Source organism: Macrobrachium rosenbergii, chromosome 14 (assembly GCF_040412425.1).
Source record: "Macrobrachium rosenbergii isolate ZJJX-2024 chromosome 14, ASM4041242v1, whole genome shotgun sequence".
NCBI lineage: Eukaryota > Metazoa > Arthropoda > Malacostraca > Decapoda > Palaemonidae > Macrobrachium > Macrobrachium rosenbergii.
The window spans coordinates 40,302,903-40,321,980 of NC_089754.1; the positions used below are offsets into that span (position 1 = coordinate 40,302,903).

Genomic DNA, 19,078 nt, shown 5'->3' on the forward strand with positions numbered 1-19,078 from the left:
TATATTATATATATATATATATTATATAATATATATATATATATATATATATATATATATATGATTCATCTTGAATATTATTTATAAGTAATTTACGCTAGGAACCAGCCTTTTCCTGTAATGAATTAAATAGGCCTTTAGAAATATGTTAGGTCTATGGCATGTAGACTAGCCTGTTCTAGTTGTATCTACAGAAAACTAGCAACTGCCTCTGTTACAGTTCCAAATGATCAGCTTATATGAATGGAAGTGGTTACATTAAGCGCATTGCGCCAAGGTGCATTATAACCCGTTGCGGAAAGAAAGATAGACGTTTCCATTCGGGCCGTATGCCAATTGCAGCACCATTTGGTGACATTCTTACAGAAATATCATCACAAAATGTCCCCCCACCCCACAAAAAAAAAAGTGAATGACAGCGCTATGCTGTCAATTGGGTCGAATCGTTTTATAGCGTAAACTTTTTTCTTAGTTCAAGAAGCATTAAATTTGAGTGGGCGTTTTTCCCAAGATACTTAATAATAACATTTTCGTAATTAAGTTTATTGATTGAGTGTGATGCTTACAGGACATTTATTAGCTTTCTCTAAATACGGCTAAAAAAACAGCAGCCCACATACTGTAGCTCTATTCCATGTTAAAACTGAAAACTAATAATTCCATTTTATATATTATATATATATACATTGTATATACATACATACATATATATATATATATATAAATACACACACACACATATATATATATATATATATATGTATATATATATATATATATATATATATATATATATATATATATATATATATATATATATATTAATGGTGTTGGATGCCTCTCAGCTTTTATAATAGTGCCTGTTCTTAGTATTTATGTTTACTATTAGGTATGCACTTAAAATAAACACTGGAAAGTACTGTACCCTTTATTTGTAAAAATAAAAAAATATATTGATAAAAATATAAACAATATTGCAGTCTATACGTTAAATTAGTAGGGACTACAACCCGGCATATATTTCTGATATCAGAATTTTTAAGCTGAAAAGGATGTATTTACAATGCACCAGAAAACTTGAAAAATCATTAGACGGATTACCTTTACCTGTTATTCAAACACGGTTATAAAACAGACACGAAATACGCTTGGCCAAGGACACTGAAATTGAGACAGTACCCTGGCAAAGCTGTTCTAGTGTAAGCATATGAAAAATACTATATGGAAAGATGACTCAAAATCTAAACTTCTAAAAAAAAAAAAATCCACTGATCATAGGCTACTTAGAACTGACGTCACCCCATCTCCACTATGATAGGTGTTCAGTATGTAACACTTGGCAAATTATGAAGTTATGTAGCTGATACCCTCATGACTTTATTTTTATACTCACTGACATCATGATACAAATATCACTTCCTGTTGAATTCAGTTCAACTTGGGTTGGTTTCGATTTTAAATACAGAGCATGACTTCGACGGGAATATGTACAGCAGAGCCGAAACCACCTAATATTCTTAATAAATGAATAGATAAATCGACTTTTTATCACTACATCTAGACCAGAAAGCACAAGTTCGAATCCAGGTCGAGGCAGTTGTACTTGTGAATAATAAGTCTCCTTTGACGTAAGTTATTCCTAAGGTAAAGTGAAACTGTTATTAAGTGATATTTGTGTATATATATATATATATATATATATATATATATATATATATATATATATATATATATATTGAGATTTATATATCAAGTAGCTTAGATCATTGTAAAACTGACAGCCTGATTTTCCCATTATACATAAAACATTACAAGCAAACAAACCAGTGGTTTGAAAAGCTTATGCAAAGCGTCACAGAACCTGGCTGGGAAATATTTGATAGTTCTGTGTAGTGCAAGATGTTTATATATCAAATGTTGGGCTGATAATTTGACTGAAAAAACTAGGCAAAAAAAAATATCCCTTCAGTGACGTACAACGCGATATCATTGCTGCACTAATTCATGACAGCAATTCGCGCGCACACACACACACACATGCACAGACACACACAAAACTAATCATGTTTTTTTTTCTTTAAACATCCTCCCACCACTTCATTTCAAAATATTCACGTTAGTATTGTAACTCGCAGGTATTACTCTGAAAATGCCCTTCTGAAACATTTGCATTCTTATCAGTTTCTGGCTTGCTTGTGTTTTCCCAGTAAGCTGCGACCTCCTTCGTGGATTTTCCATAAGTTTCTGGAATGTAGAACAAGACCATTATGATGAAAACGAGAGAGCCACATGAGAAAAACCAAAACACTCCATGTAGGCCTATCGTATCCTTCATGTCCAAGAAGAATCTGGATAAGGTAAAACCAGTGATAGAATAACAGGTGGTGGCTATCGCAAAACCTACGGAGCGGACAGGTCCCGGCAGTACTTCAAGCGCAGCAGTCCAGCAAGTTGGTCCAACTGCTCCTGCATATCCCACCATATACAGAGCGAGGCCGGAAAGTGGCAACCAGCTCAACCATGAAACATCTTGACCTAAGCTTTGAAGGTAAAAGAAAGTCCCCATAATAGCAGATGCAAATGCGGTTAAAGTGTTTCCCACGAAAAGCATACGTCTACGAGATTGTCCGCGCAATAGGAAAGAAGCGATTACACTAAAAACAAGCCGGAATACCCCTGTCACCACCGAGCTCCAGCTTGGGCTCAGCCCTACCCCAGATTCATTAAAAATATGAACAACGTATATAGCAATGGTTGCAAGTCCGGTAAGCTGATTCGCTGTGAAAATGAGCGACGAGGCAATTGTTGCCTTAAGATGGCTTTTCTTTGTAAATGTAGAGAGAGATTCTGAACACGCACTAGATGCCTTTCCATTCTGGCTGCTCCGGACGGCTTCCAAATCTGCCGTGACTTCATTTTCTGTACAGCGTACTCGTTCTAATATTTCCTTAGCTTCATTTTCTCTGTTTACTCTGGCTAACCATAGAGGAGATTCTGGTGAAAACAGCAACCCAGTAAAAGCAGGGACTAGTATAACTATTGGCAGAAGTAATGCAATCAAATCCCAAGAAAGAAAACACCCCGCCAAGTAGGAGAGTAAGTAACCGACTGTAGACCATATCTCAAAGAAGCTGGACATCATGCCTCTGACACTCTGGTCACAAATTTCATAGGTGTACACCCAGGCGGGAGGGATCAGCAGGGCTACAATTATGCTCTGTAAAAGAGAAACGTTTTGTCGTTAATTAAATGTAGTGAAATACTCTTAATACAGCTTATCTCTGGAATGACAAAATCTGCATCTCTCATTATTAAATTCATTTTCAACCAAACTCACCTGAATAACCCGGCTAGTTAAGAGAATTGTCTCTGCCATGCCTGCTTCTTGTACAGTTTCCCATGAAGCTAATGCCATGGCCATAAAGAAAAGACCAAGAATGGGAGTGAAAGCCAACATCGTCTTTCTTGGGCCCAGCCATTCATAGATGGAGGCGCTGATTAGCGAACCAGGAATGCACATCATCAGCGTAACACTGGCTAGAAAAATAATTCACAGTGATAATTGACTTTAGGCTATTACATCAGTATGACAGTAAAGAACTTTATGACAAAAAAAATATGAATATTTTAAAGTGTGTATTGGCTAAAAAGAACTGATCTAATCTAACCCAGCCTAGGCTCCATTACTTTCGTCTAGAACGTAAGTCTAAATTCAAGTCAACCAGACAGTATTCCTATCAGTTCTGCATTGTAAATAGATGTTTGGTACTAGTCAACAAAATTCATCAACTTTTCAGAGCTCTCCAGCACTGCAGAACAACACTGGAGCCAGAGAACTTTTTACTTACCAAACCAGCTTGCCTGTTCAGTAGTGAGATGAATGACAGAGTCCTCACTTTCCCACTGAGGAAGAGCTGCTGCTGGGTAACCCCACGTAGCCATCATTGCTGATGATAGTAACCCGACAGTGACTGAGGCCAAATTCTGTTGACACAGATTGAAACAGAGTTAGTACAAATCAGTGGACTTACTTAGAGGTACACGACACTAGACCACTAGACAAGAAATTTGTCTATATTTTCTTGTTCAGCATATATGTCTTATGGAACACGGGTATTAAGAAATAGGAAAATTCTCTGTTCTTAGATTATCGGTTATGAAAAACAAAAAGAATGAATTAAATAGAGAGAAACGGCAAAATTTAACCAAAAGCAAATAAAATTGTTAACGTCTCCTCTGTTCCCATGAATGAATTAGGCAACAGTGCATATAAATTCTGTAACCCAACACGCCCCGCCAATTAGCATTAGAAAAAGAACAGTTTCAATTCTAGGATGTATTTTCTAAAGAGAAAGAAAACTGTCGTTCCGCGAATATTTACATGAAAGGTAGAGTTTGGCATCTGCAGAAATGCCCCTCAAAACATAAAAATAGAACAATGGTGTACCCATGCCCCCTTATACTATAAACATCTTTTGAGTTCGAATTCATTTACTTTACCTCGTGAATGATTAAATTTGTGAATTAATTCCGAAAGGACGATGGTCTTGACTTTTACTTGTAGCAAGGCATGAGTATAAGCTTGAAATGTCAAGCACCTTTCTCGTAACTTTAGTAACGAGAGCTTGGAAATAGTTTAGCTATGAACACAAAAGATAAAATAAACACCCTTGTATCACAGGTGACACGTGTTTGAAGCCATGCAATAGGAGACTAGGCCATTAAACAACATACGCAAAAGTAAAGGAGGGAGGTCTCAGCAAAACAATATAAATCTAATACAGACGCAATAAGGTACATTAGTATTCATATAGTATGCTTACAATAGCCTAGGCATAACAAGGCCCCAGTCATCACAAAGCGTACTGTTGTTTCTAAGAGGCAATTTTCTCTGAAGGTTGATTATACGTTTCAAAATATTTGCTAACCTTTTATGCACAACACTTCCACCTGTTTTTGACGGATACAGGAAATTCGATGTTGGTATACTGTATATGGTCGGTGAGATTGTTGATAAGCGTGCGTGAAATACACACGTGTGTGTGCACGACACACACACACATATATATATATATATATATATATATATATATATATATATATATATATATATATATATATATATATATATATATATATATATATATATACAAGGTACAGAAAAGGGGCGTTTGGGTTAGCAATTAAAAATTTGCTGATAACCGGAAAGCTGTATCCTTCTAATGCCAACCCTTCCAAAAGTGTATATATATATATATATATATATATATATATATATATATATATATATATATATATATATATATATATATATATATATATATATATATATATATATAAAACAGTATATATATACATATATATTAGATGTAAATATATATATATATATATATATATATATATATATATATATATATATATATATATATATATAAATATATATATATATATATATATATATAATTAGTATATATATACATGAGTATTAGATGTAAAAGCCACTGGCCAGTGGAGTGGCCATTCAAAAGTCTGTTGCTTGCCATGACTTCAGAACACAGTGGAGGGAAGGAAATCGCCACTGAACTGTGCTATTCAAGGATTACAGGTTAATACGACGTAAATTTGAGAAGAGGGGTCTTGATGGGTGGTACAACTAGCAGGAAGGAGGACAGAGAGAAGCAAAGGTGGGGTCGTTTGACGAAGAAAATTGCCTCTAATTGTATCCTTGTGTGGACGAAGCCAATGTCAGTTCGTGTTTTCGTGCTTGTGTACACTATAACACTTACATAAAGTGTGAGGGGGCTACAAACGATCAAAATTGTCCTTCCTCAATCTGCCCAGTTCACGTATAACAGCCAAGGCAGGTCATCTACAAGCTCTTGTATTTCATGAAACATAGATGAACAAATATAAGGCATGAAAACGTGCACACCCTGACACTTCAGGCTGGATGATGACCAGACCAGACATTTCGCTCGCTTACCTGTCGTGCCCTCGGCGACAAGATGACGGAAAACATCTCTTTGTACTGACGCAGCGTGAATTGTTCTCCCCAGGTACAGACACCCCTTGCAAGTGAGCGCGCCTTCACGAGGCTGCCATCGTTTTATACGACTCCAAGCCCCTGACGATTGTATGATTTGGGTCTCTTGGGGATCGTGGGTATCGATGGACCGGCCTGGTGGGACTCGCTGTGAGGATGGTGGGTGGGTGGCGTTGGGTCCTCTATATGGCGGGGGTCCAAATTACTGCTCTTTAAGTTGACATTACGCATTGTTTACTTTCTGGACCTGAATCAGAACGGGAATCAGATTTTCAATCTTTCTTTTCTTTTGTGACGGTAAATCTGCTTGAATATGCTACCTCAAGGCTTTTTTTTTTTATTTTATTCGAAAAAGGTAATAGAAAGCAATTCAATAATTGGATTTTTGTTCACACTTTAAGTAGCCCATTGTCGGAGCCCACTAAACAGTGTAAACCCTTGGATATATAAGTCTTATCAACACTAAAATCTGATTCATGATTTCGAAATACCCAGATAAGACTAGTTGCAAGTAGATCGAGACATGTGCAGATACTTATTGCCAACGGGTGTTACATGACACTGAAAGATATTGTCGGACCTTGTTGAAGAAAGGGTTTGAGCAAAATTAGAACGTAGTACCTGCAAAGTGGCTTTAACATAAGAATAGCAGGGTGGGAATACAGACTCACTATTGTACTTCAGTTGTATAAATGTGATTTTTGCCCAAAGCCCAGACATTCTATTCAACAGCGGATTCATCAACCTCATCATCCCGATGTAGCCCTTGGCACTCAGTAAGGGGATTCGAGTGTGTAATGATGCAGAAAAATGCTATGAGTACTGTAGAAGTAATCTTATTAGGGCAACAACTTCGTCTCTGCTTACCTTTCAATTGTAGAGGAATTCTTCTATAGCAGTAGTCTTGATCTCCGGTCTTTACGTTTGCTCGTTTTCGCTTGGGGATGAGTTTTAGACATCTGTCATATATATATATATATATATATATATATATATATATATATATATATATATATATATATATATATATGTGTGTGTGTGTGTGTGTGTGTGTGTGTGTGTGTGTGTGTGTGTTTTAAGCACTAAACTGTTTCCTTAACAACGAGTGGCTCATAAGGTAGACAAAACAACAAACAGTGCCATATTCACTTTCAATTACTGAATCGCGGATGATCCTCCTACGAAGGAGACTTCCACATCAGCTATTTCATGCACCTACAGAGAATACTCAGTATCAGTGCATCGAACTTCTTACACACACACTGCACCACTCACTTCTTACCTGCTTCCTGAATGTCGAAGCCCTTCGTTTCTATTTCCTCTTTCATACCACCTACCTAGCGGCTCGTAGGCACTCCCTTCTTCTCCCTATGACTTGCAGATTGTGTACTCTCCTCACGGACCTATCATCCTCCGTTCTTCACATGACTGAATCTTCTGAAAACACTAAACGATCATTTTACCTAAGCTGTTTTTTTACCACTTCTTTGTATCTCCACTTTCTCACCCTTTCAGTTCTTCATATGCTGCATGTCAAACTTTTCTCTTTCTTTCTCGTTCATCATCCACACTTCACTTTCATGGAGGAGAGTTGGCACAACAAACATTCATACATTCTAGCCTTGGCTTTCATAGAGATTCCAAGTTTCCACTCCTAATCTTTTGCACATAACCTGCTGTCTTTGCTTCAACTATTTTGTTAGTCACCTCTTCTTTGGCTTTCACATATACACTGCTTTCTTTTCCCAAATCTTTTGCATAGAACTGCTACCTTCCATTCGTCTCACCTCCTGTTTCACCCTGTCATCTTCGCCAAGTGAATTCGGTTACTATTCAGTTATATAAGTCGTTCATATTGCTTATAAGTTTTCCATCAACTAGCAATAAAAGAGGAGTAGTAATTGTTCCATCAATGATAGAGCCCAGTTAATTCTTGTTGTTTGGTTTTCAAATGATTACTATAGTTTCCCTAGCCAAATTGGAAACTTTCTCGGTGACATTACATCTCCGTCGATTTATTATTAGTCCCAACTCTGATAGTTTTACTCTGGAAGTAACTGAGTCCAAGCTAGCAAGATAATTTATTCACATTTCTCAACTGTAGTACGTCCATCACTTGGCAACAGCAGTCAAGGCTCCCAGAGAGAATTACTGGGTAAGCTTTATAATCCCTGGGGATAGCAGTCTGTAATCTTTACACTGCACTGTAGCAAACTATTTTAGAATCGTTGGGTGATAGTAATGTGAGTACAGTATAATCCGGTGTACTTTTAGGTCTCCCTTCCAACCCTCATTTGGTCAGGCAACGATTGAATAACTTGCTCTTCAATGTCAAACCTATTTTTTGAAATACGCCTTTCTTTTCTTGAACATATTCAATTTATTACATCCTTTTAGCTCTTGGGCAACTTACTGAATAATCAGAGGTTCTACTAGTTGTGTCCACAGTGAAAGGAATTGAGTCCCATCCACAGGACATCATTTTGCTACTGTGACTTCATGTATTTCATCAGGTGGAAGACAAATCAGCAGGCGGAACCGATTGCGAAATTATTTTTGAGATAGCTTTGACTTATTTCTTAAATTAATCCCATTCACCAAACTAATGTTAAAATTTATATATTCATTTGGTCTCAACTCGTCAAAAGGGATGGGCTGAGCGTAGCTGGATACTTCTGTCTCGAAACAAATAGATAACCTTTAATGAAACTTGCTGGCAATTTGGTAACCTAGTGCAAGTGGTATTGCGGTACAGTGAAACTCGAAAGTCAACAGAGAAATGCAATCTACTCAGTTGTTCCTCATACGGGATCCCATCTATGGCTAACAACTGAGATTACAACCGATTTCTGTGATAAGAAAATTATTTTAATTTCTCAGGACCTCCTGAGAGTTCGAAATATTGTTCGTAATGTACCTGATCACACCAATCCCGCTTTAACATATGATCGTGAATCAGAAAAGTGATTTAAATGATTAAACACGACACTGGGTTTGATGACCCCCCTTCTACTACGTACCCAATATACTCATAAGGACTGACGTGTAGATTGAAATATTTTGTCTTTCATATAGTTAGTTCAAATTAAAGTTGACTCATTATATTAACACTGACGTGATCGTATAGATTACCTGTAAATGTGATATGTAAGTAACCAATCTTAAAGTTTACGTACAGCTTTCTAATAATGCTGAGATCAGCGACATGTTTTAATTCATATACCCAAAGTTCCTTACTTCAGGTTTGCACAATGCATACATCGGGCCTTTAAATCGGTGGAAAACGTACCCACACCGAATAAATGAATAAGTAAATACACACATGCATGAATAAATAAATAAATAAATAAACAAACAAGAAAATAAATCACTAAATAAAATTTAGAATTTGGTTGAACGTTTTAGAACAGACAAGCTAACAGACGAAGAAGTCAGATTCTTACTTTTTCAACTCTGGGTACGCCGTTGGTTTTTTTGCAGTGGCACGCACAGTAGCACCAACAGCGCAAGAGAACTGTGGGCAATGTGCTATCGAGTTTCTGCCCAGATGCCCCAGTCGCAAATCAACATGAAGTCATCCGAGCATTTCTTACCCTTTAATTTCTCTTATTTCATCTTTTTAAATTCCTGATTTGGCCATAGAAACGAGCCCCATCTTTTCTTTTCTCGGTTTCCTAAGCATAAACGGATTCTACAAGGTTGCTTGTTCCACTGACAAGTAAATTTTCTCGCTCATTATCGGAATGTCTTTCTAACGAATGATACTTAGTTCTTTGCTTGCCATGTTATAGACCTTGAAATACAAGGCTATGATGTTTCAGAAGAGAAAATATTTATAAATATGGTGTTCGAGCTCGCCAATCAAGATTTTTATTGTAGAATAAGCCAGATGTGTGCTGGCACAGGCTCTTGTTGTTAGAGCAGCCCATAACAAGACATTCAGGTTATTGTAAAGGGCAAGAAGTTGCATTATTATTATTATTATTATTATTATTATTATTATTATTATTATTATTATTATTATTATTATTATTATTATGGTAATTTTTTTTATGACTTTGGGGCCTCATTCGTAAACTGCGATAGGGCAATTTCGACAAGATTGTCTTTCAATGAGAAGTCGAAATTAGGAAAAAAAATTCTGATGGGTCGTCTGGTCTACTGGAAGAAGCCACGGAGAATAAAAGTAGAGTGAACAGTTACGTAAAATTATGTACACGTTCCCTCTTGATAATTGCTTGGTCAGTTCCGTCTTGAAGAATGGGTTTTGTGCGGCATGTGTAGTAATTGTTCCGTAGAGTGTCATGCTTCATAAACAAGATTATTTTCAATCTGATTATTCATAAACACCCGATTATTTTTTTTTTGCACTACAGTAGTACACACGAAAAAATGAGAAAAGAAAAAAATAATCTTCCATTCTAAAAAAAGTTACTGCATGTACAGTATATCTATCAGCAGATTTAGTGTATTGTAAGTTTGTTTAAGGTACGATTGTCCAAGATCAGTACGTAATTTCAGCTTTAGATGGTCTTAGCACAAATTTATTATGTTTTTTATCTCGTCCCTACAAGAGATCAGTCTTGCTGTGATCAACTGGCAATAATTGCATAGTCTAATTTTTTGCAATTGGAAGTTTTCTATTTGTTTTGAAAAATCTATTTGCATAAAAAATTATTTAAAACTAAATTTATCATAGTGGTAATTTTCCAGTTTTACGCTTTTAAAACAATCTTTTCAGAAGTCTTACAAAATGACTAACTAAGAAGCAAAATATTTGACTATTTCTCCGACCCTTATCCACCCAACCTCTTTCTCAGCTGAGGTCTGCATCCTGTTGTTCCTTAAAAATAGAATCTTTCTGACTGTGGAAGTGTGTCAGAGGTTGAACGGCATTTTAATAATAGAATATAAAAACATGAGTTCTAAAATGGTCGGAAACATAAAAGCATGAGTTCTAAAAGGTTCGAAACCTGTTTGAAAGAATAAGAACGATAAAATCAACAAATCCCATGAGATGAAGGTGTAACGTTTAATGTGGTTACCGTAGAATTTAGCAAAATTGGTTGGTCCACGACACCTCGAAAACAAAGGTCGGGAGACTAATTTCAGCCATTGGTTTCAACGGTTATTTCATGAAGAGTGGCCTGATTTTGGTAGATGGTCGCTATATCGATTACTGTCATCTCTGAGGGAATAGATTTTAGTATATATTCTTGATAGGTGGGCGGATTTACCTTCTCACATCTTTCTTCCAAGTTTTCAGAGTTTTTGTAGGCATTGGCTATCATTGTTAAGAGCTATTTCGTTTTCAATATAACACAGCAGATAGTTCATAGGATTTGACGATTGAAAGTCGTTGACAGTGATGTGGTACCAGCTGCTTGCTTTGTGAACGACAGACAGCTGGATCCAAATACATTAATTACCCTGTTATTCCTAGCTATAAAATATGGTAATTTATCATAGTTATTTTCTCATCTCCAAAGCGGTCGGGTGTGTTGATGGTTAGCCTATGTGTAATGGTAACTATTTTAAATGTGAAAAAAAGAAGAGAGCCTTCGATGGTGCCTGAGTAATAATAAAATGCTTCCGTCCAGTCTAGTGACGCCTCTCCCAAATCTGAACATCCCCACACCCGACACTGTCGCTACCTTCCCTCACCCTAATCATCCCCTCCTCCTCTCCTCTCCCCATCCACACTTATCACTAATTAAGCGTCGCAGGCATTCGTTTACGGCGAAATTTTTCCAAATAACCGACCATAAAACTCGAATACAGTAGCGAATCACTACAATTAGCCAATCACAATGAGACCCGTAGCACATATTAGAAAATGTAACTTACATCAGCCCGCGGTGATGTGTGCATTTGTGTGTATCTCGACCTATGGTATGTATTCAGGATGTTATAATCAATATAGGATTTCTGGCGATATTTATTGTTTGTCCGTTCATAAGATTACTATGCCGAGGTCATTCAAAGTGTTTACATTTGAGATTTTCAACTCCTAGTGTCCCTGTTAAATGGTGGTCACTGTAATAAACAAAAGAACAGTTCAGACTTCAGAGAGAAAGAGAGAGGGAGAGAGCTTGACAATCTCTGATGAGTTTCAACGCGTGTTTGTTTTGAATGTTGTCTGAGAATCTCTGAAAGAATATACACTGGAATAAAACTGGTTTTGGCGTGTTGTGACTAGTGACTGTTTTTCCCATTCTGTGCATTTTATCATATGCATTTTTATATGCCTGTCAGATATCTATCTACTTGCATTTTTTGTAGCAGGGTGTACAAGGATACGAGATGTAATGGTGGGAACCTCTGGACTCGGTTTGAATCACATTGTAAATATATTCTTGAGCTCTAGTGTTGAATAATTTTATATTTTATTAATAGTGTTGGATTTATTTTTCTCATTAATTCAAGTCCTCTTAGTCTTTTCTGATATTTTTTGCATAAGATATTGTGCTCAAAGGGATATACTATGCATTTGATGTTGTGGAAAGATTGTGCTGGAGAACCTGAAATCAGCCAATCTTTCCAGCACCCTAGGCTAGGGAATGCATACATCTCAGTGAAATATCTCCATTTCTTTTTGTGATAAAGAAAGCAACCTCAGGTAGTGGCCAGTGCAATACTTCGTTTAGCCAGTTTTACCAGCTGTATCCAGCTTTATATCAACAGTCAACTGTGACGCCATTCGTCAACTAACAATGATCACATGCCGAATAGGCTAACATGAACTGACCCCAATCTGAGGCTCTAAAGAGCGTCTTCCGCGACCTTGTGGGGAGAGAATGAAAAGACCAAGTAGATCAGAAATTCTACGAAGTATGAATGCAACCAAATTTTCTTGCAAACTTTAACTGCGTTTTGGTAACACAGAGGAATTTGGTTATAAACATCTTCCATTTGGTCTGCTTATTTGTTCACGTAGGCTTTTATCTTTGCTGGTTTTAAAAGTAAATTTCCGATTTCTATTTTTTTTAATGGTTGTATAGGAATCACTTTGTCTAAACGACCATCCTTCTTAGGCAGGTGGAAGGGTTTTCATTAGAAAAAACCAATGCATTTTACCTGAAGGATTCTTGTACGGTACAGGCAAAGAAGCAGGAACAATGATTAACGGAGAAGACCGAGACTGAAATGATAATGGTTTATAAGTACAGTTTCTGATGGACATAATCGCACGGGAGATCCCACAAACATTGAGACTAGAGCAGTATTGAAAACCCTTACAATCACTCTTCATAAATGTGTAAAAGTATGGAATATTACTCATCTATACACTAAAATTATAGAAGATCAATCCTGCATTTTTATGACTTTAGTGAAGTTTTTTTTTATCTTATGTATTCATTTGGTTTGCTAATGAAGTACAAAACGTAAAAGTTGGTTTTCAGCAGTTTTCAATAAATCATTTTGTTATTTTCTTGAAACATCTTATAACTTTATATCCCTACTCCACTTTTCTTGCTACGTTGGTATAACTGTAAGACTTACATCTCTGGATACAATTCTAATAAGGGTCTTGACACGACAAAGGAACCCCAGAAAGCATCGTCGGCATAACTGTCAGGCTTATAGCTATTGTTGTAAGTCTAAAAAGGTTTTTGACGAGACAAAGGTACCTTCGGCAAGCCTCGATGCTCTTCGCAGCAGCCTAGTTCACTAATATTGCGGGCTGGGTTTACGAAAAACAAAAGACACTGAGGCCTTCTTGACCCTTGACACATTCATATCTATCTTTGCTGTTGCTCCGTCGCTGTTTGTGGTGTTCGCGTCCAATATGTCTCGTATTTCCGACAACTCAAATCTAGAACCTTCGAAGCCTTACGAAATCCAGTGTGACCTTAAAGTGGCATCTCCACGACCGAAGCTGGTTGAAAGCAGATATATTTTGTATAAGTTAGTTTCTGGCAATTGCTCTAACAATGGAAAAGTTGAAAAGTGACGAGGAGATGCCATCTTACATTAAGTCTCTTGACCCTCTCGAAAGGACAACCGAAGAAAGCGTTGCATTTTGAGCAATTTAACTCGAGGAGGCTTTTTTTTAGTCATAACTTATTTCATTGGAAGATACTGATTCAGGGGAGAAAAACACGCACGTAGCAGGATTTGTATGATGCAGTTGATGAATCCATTATGATCTGTTCGTTTGGTGTGACGGTCAATGTATGCAACCTATGTTACAAGCTGATTGTGACTGGCGGATTGGAGACCGTTTGCTGAGTTAATGATTTTGAACCTGTATCGTTAATTGTTGGTTTTACTGACTTTTATTAGCAAATTTATGCTAGATACTGATACTGAGAGAAAATGTTTAAATATTCACCGCGATGATTCAGTATTTAGAAATACATAAACTGAAACCCGTATGCCAGAAAAAAAATAAATCTAAATACAAAGCCTCGAAGTCTCTCTCTCTCTCTCTGTCTGTCTCTTTCTTGAGTGACAGCCACCATTCGGAATTAAGTCAGTTTAGATAAGCTGTCTTACACATTTCTTCGCTAAGTGATTGCACATACAACAACCCATGTTTAGCTAGCACCAAACAACCGCTGAGTATGTGTTTCTTAGTTTATTATGATGTAGAAACCAAGAAGGACATTGCTACCTTACCTTAAAAGCACGCTGTCAGTGGACTTCACACATTAGATAATGAAACAAAGGAATACCAAAGATGGTAGAGAAATCCATATTGACAAACATTATTGTGCTGGCGGAGGGTGCATTACCTTTACCTTACAGTTCGTTCGGGTTGCCCCAGGTCCCTCAGTGTGAGGCACCTCTGATGTCTACCAGAGAATTGCTAATGCATCTTCCGGTATATTTTGCATCTTCCAGTCTTGGATGGTCTGGGATGCATCTTAGATATTTGTCGAGCTTATTCTTAAACACATCTACGCTCACTCCTGATATGTTTCTCAGATGAGCTGGTAGCGCATTGAATAGACGCTGCATTATCGATGCTGGTGCGTGGTGGATTAATGTCCTGTGTGCTTTCCTTAGTTTTCCTGGTATTGTTTTAGGCACTATTAATCTACCTCTGCTTGCTCTTTCTGATATTTTCGTATTATACACTATTATTTCTTTAACATAGTTCACCTCGTTCACAAATACTAGGTCTAAAATATTATCGTTTCTTGTTGGTAGGTGATTTATTTGCTGAATGTTATGTTCTAATAGCATATCTAATAGCTTTTCAAATTGCCTCTTATCTTCTGCGCTACTATTACTCTCCTTTTTATATGTATAAATACAACCACAGTCTCCTATTCGTTCTTTCCATTCTACAAAAGGAAAGTTAAAGTCTCCGAATATAGATGCCAGCATTTGTAAAACCAGTTCATGTCGTTAGTCCAATGAAATCATTGTGCACCCTCGAGTGAGATAGGCTGAAGAGGGCTGATATATGAAAAAGGAAAAATGACAAGATAGAAAGGAGCAGAAGAAATGCCACTAGCAATGGGGAAATCGATAAACATAGGTAGCCCTATCAACTACTACACAAATTTATCAGTTCGATAAGAGTAATAGATAACCAGATGACCTCATCTCACAGGGATAGGGTGGTGTGATTCTTAGTGTTTCAGAGGATGGGCATTTGGGTAAGTATAAGCTACTGCAGAGTCAGGAACAGCGGGATAATATCCCGTAGGGAGGGTAGCGCAGTCAGTGTGCCTCATGTGGTGCACTGTAGGCGTTAGTTAAGGGTCTTTGCAGTGTGCCTGCGGCCCCTAGCTGCAACCCCTTTCCTTCCTTTTACTGCACCTCCGTTCATATACTCTTTTCCTCCATCTTACTTTCCATACTCTCCTAACAATTGGTTCAATGTGCAACTGTGAGGTTTCCCTCCTGTTACACCTTTAAAATCTTCTTTACTCTCAGTTTCCCTTTCAGCGCTGAATGACCTCATAGGTCCCAGCGCTTGGCAGTTGGCCTAAATTCTATATTCTATTCTATTCAGTGGGGTAATAGTTAGATGGATTAAAGTGGTCAGATAAATGCCAGTGTTAGGAAGAAGGAGTCTTCGAGAAACTAAAGAGTGAGGTTAACAGTCAAAATTCTATGGACTAGCGGCCTATATACTTGAGGAGAGATTCATTACGAAGTTTACTGACAAGCCCAACTGCGACGCCAGTTTTTTTTTTTTTTTTAGAGGAAAACAAACAGACAAAAAAGCATATTTTCCAGAAGAGACAACAGCTGTAGTACCGTTAGGTTGAAAATGAATGGAAACATTGATTTTTATATTATGTACCTTAATCTGAAACCGTTTTAACAAAAACAGAACAGAAACTATTAGGAGATAGTTACTTCTTCAATTTCATTCTTGTCTTACAGTGAATATCTTCATATATTAGACACTAGGCACTAGAAATTTGTGCTTATTAGAACAAGTAAATGAAAATGATATTAAACTGTAGATAACAGGAAACAATGAAAATTACTACTCTTTAATTCTTTGTCAAACTTCGGATCACAAGCACAATGGAGAATGTTTGAGGCAAGTATCACGGCCAACTTGCATGAAGACGTTACAGTAATATTGTCATTTTTCTGAAGTCCACGTGGAATGCTTGATTATGCGTCCTCTCGACTGACAAGCAACCAAACCATTTGGGCTTTCGCTTCGTTTGCCTTCGCCAGTTGATCAAGCAATTTATGTCGAGAATGGCCATTGTTAAAAAAAGCTACACATTTTTTTTCTTCTTTTTCATACATCCTTTGCCTCTGTTGCATTTTTAGGGTTATATATCTCTCAAAGCAATTATTGTATGTCTGATTTATAGAAATGTGATGTGAAAATATATATTTAAAAACACCTAAATAAGAAGCATTGTCGTTATGTACCAGCCTAAATATATAACCTCTCTCTCTCTCTCTCTCTCTCTCTCTCTCTCTCTCTCTCTCTCTCTCTCTCTCTCTCTCTCTCTCGTTTAGAAATGGTAGCAACGAACCCTCTGGAAACAGACAACAATTATTGAGTGCGTGTTTGAGTGCTCGTGAATGGCGTTCAGCCTTTGCCATCTTTTGATTTGATCCTTGGAATATCTTACTATGTGGTGACTTATTGGCAAATGAGGCCAACTTGACATTGTTATGAATACCGTCTCACGATAACAGTTTACTAATCGTGTCATGACTGTAAAGGGTACGGCATAGCCTGAGTTGGATGCAATCTGTGATACAAGGCTCTACGAAGAATGAGCCAATCTTGATAGAGAGATAAGTGAAAGCCTACAAAAATGTAGATTAGATCTGTAATTGTGTATGACGGCTGGAGAGGGCTTAAAACAGAAAAGGGTAATTTGAGAAACGAATTAGAATTCTTGGAAAGGAATTGAAGGCAGAAGTTAATGTAGACAGTTGATCTTGCTACTGTAAAGTCGGATGAAGAAAAGTGGGTTCACTGGGTGAACTGAAGAGGTATGCAGTTCTGACACATCTTGATGCGGTCAAGAGTAGTGTTAAGAAGAATCTCAAGATTGTTGAGTCTGCAGGTAAAGAAGGGAATGTTAAAGAAATGAAAATAAAGAAAGACAGTTGAGGCTTTGGGGGAATTCAAGATGAAAATATTATGATTTTTGAGAGTGAGGGAGAGTGAGATTGATGCATTGCGCAAGATTGTTAGTGGCTACAACGTAAGTATCATAAAAAAATGTGAAGAAGCTGTCACCCAAAATCATGATATATAATATATCGAGAGAGGGCTCAAAGGAAGATCACATAAGCAACCTGACTGCCAGAATCTTAAGATTTGCAGAGGGTCGAGAGCATTAGGAACAAGATTTCAAGTCTTCTTGATAAACCAGCTGCTGGGAACAATAAACATTATACTCGTATACTGAAATGTGGTCATAATGAGATCAAACTAGAGTTAGGGACAGATATAATGTCACTTTCTGCTTCCGTTGTCAAGGGTCACACAGAACAAAAATGTCCTGCTAGAGAGAGAGAGAGAAATGATCTACACTAAGGAATTGTAACTCTACGGGTAAAAGCGCATGCATTGTATGATATTTCATAAGTCTGACGAGAATCAAGCGTTAATGGAAGATGATAAAAATTATTAGTGAAGAAAAATTAGGAGATAAGAAACATAAGTGGCAACTGATAAATGCTCAAACACTCACGTTACCTTTTTCTACCATTATCAGTTGTGAGCGGCCGCCGCTTTGTGATTTATCAGTTTCCGACATTTATTTACAAGCAAGTCATAAAAAAAGCATAAGGTGCATATACGTGTCAACAACTGCTGAATGATTATGCAGGCTTTCTATCTTTGTATTTTTGTCAATTTTTTTTACTGATACACCTACCATTCTATTATTAGTTGGAATTATTTTATATTCCGAGGTCATTCCTCCCCTCTCAGACGCCTCAAGATAAGTTCTCAGAACGTAAATAGAAGTTAAATATTCCACCTAGGATAATTCGTAAATGCAGCCCAGTTAGTTAATACGTTGCTGTTCTTTCAGTTCCTTCTAGAAGGCTGGTGACGCCCTTCACTTTTTTATTTTATATCACCACTTTTTATTTTTAACAAATTGGAGGTTAAACCTCTTGACTTATAGAGAAAAGTCACGTAATTATTATTATTATTATTATTCCGTGCGGTGAAGGAACAAAACTTTAGTCTCATCAAATTTCATCCTTTGTTTCCATAAAATATCAAGACTTTGCCACTAGGTTTTCATCAAAGCTCACAGGCTGCACCATTCTTATACAGTATACTGTAGACTGCTATGCATCGGTTTTATCTATTTTATGATTTTCTTAATAGTATATCCAGTCCACCTTAACTACGTCCATCGCGACAGATAGGTGCTAAGACTGCTCGCCAATGTATGCAAATCCTTTCACTGTAAAGCTGCTTCTGTTCAACGCAGTCTGATAATGTAATACGAGTCTAGTCTCACTCTCAAATGCTATTCTTTTGTAATTAGGCAATAATCTTGTTAATTTAGCGGAGTAGCGATTCCTTTCCTCTCATAAAGATTTGTGTTCCCCAAGTCGGAACAAGCCTGT

At 37.1% G+C, this 19,078-nt stretch overlaps 2 protein-coding genes across 3 annotated transcripts in view; one reads left to right on the forward strand and one right to left on the reverse strand.

The window, feature by feature from the left end:
* Positions 1-19,078, forward strand: part of LOC136845995 (ubiquitin-conjugating enzyme E2 Z-like) — a 70,902-nt gene that overhangs the window by 1,522 nt on the left and 50,302 nt on the right. The gene's annotated exons all lie outside the window — the stretch shown is intronic.
* On the reverse strand, positions 915-6,996 carry LOC136845989 (facilitated trehalose transporter Tret1-like). 2 transcript variants are annotated; one of them, XM_067116561.1, is made up of 5 exons: positions 6,911-6,996; positions 5,984-6,290; positions 3,849-3,984; positions 3,338-3,537; positions 915-3,217 (listed from the first exon to the last, which is right to left on the reverse strand). In XM_067116561.1, the coding sequence occupies exons 2-5, from the start codon at positions 6,017-6,019 to the stop codon at positions 2,117-2,119; spliced, it is 1,473 nt and encodes a 490-aa protein (XP_066972662.1). In that variant the 5' UTR covers positions 6,020-6,290; positions 6,911-6,996; the 3' UTR covers positions 915-2,116. The 2 variants fall into 2 exon arrangements, with proteins under 2 accessions (XP_066972662.1, XP_066972663.1); XM_067116562.1 differs by lacking the exon at positions 5,984-6,290.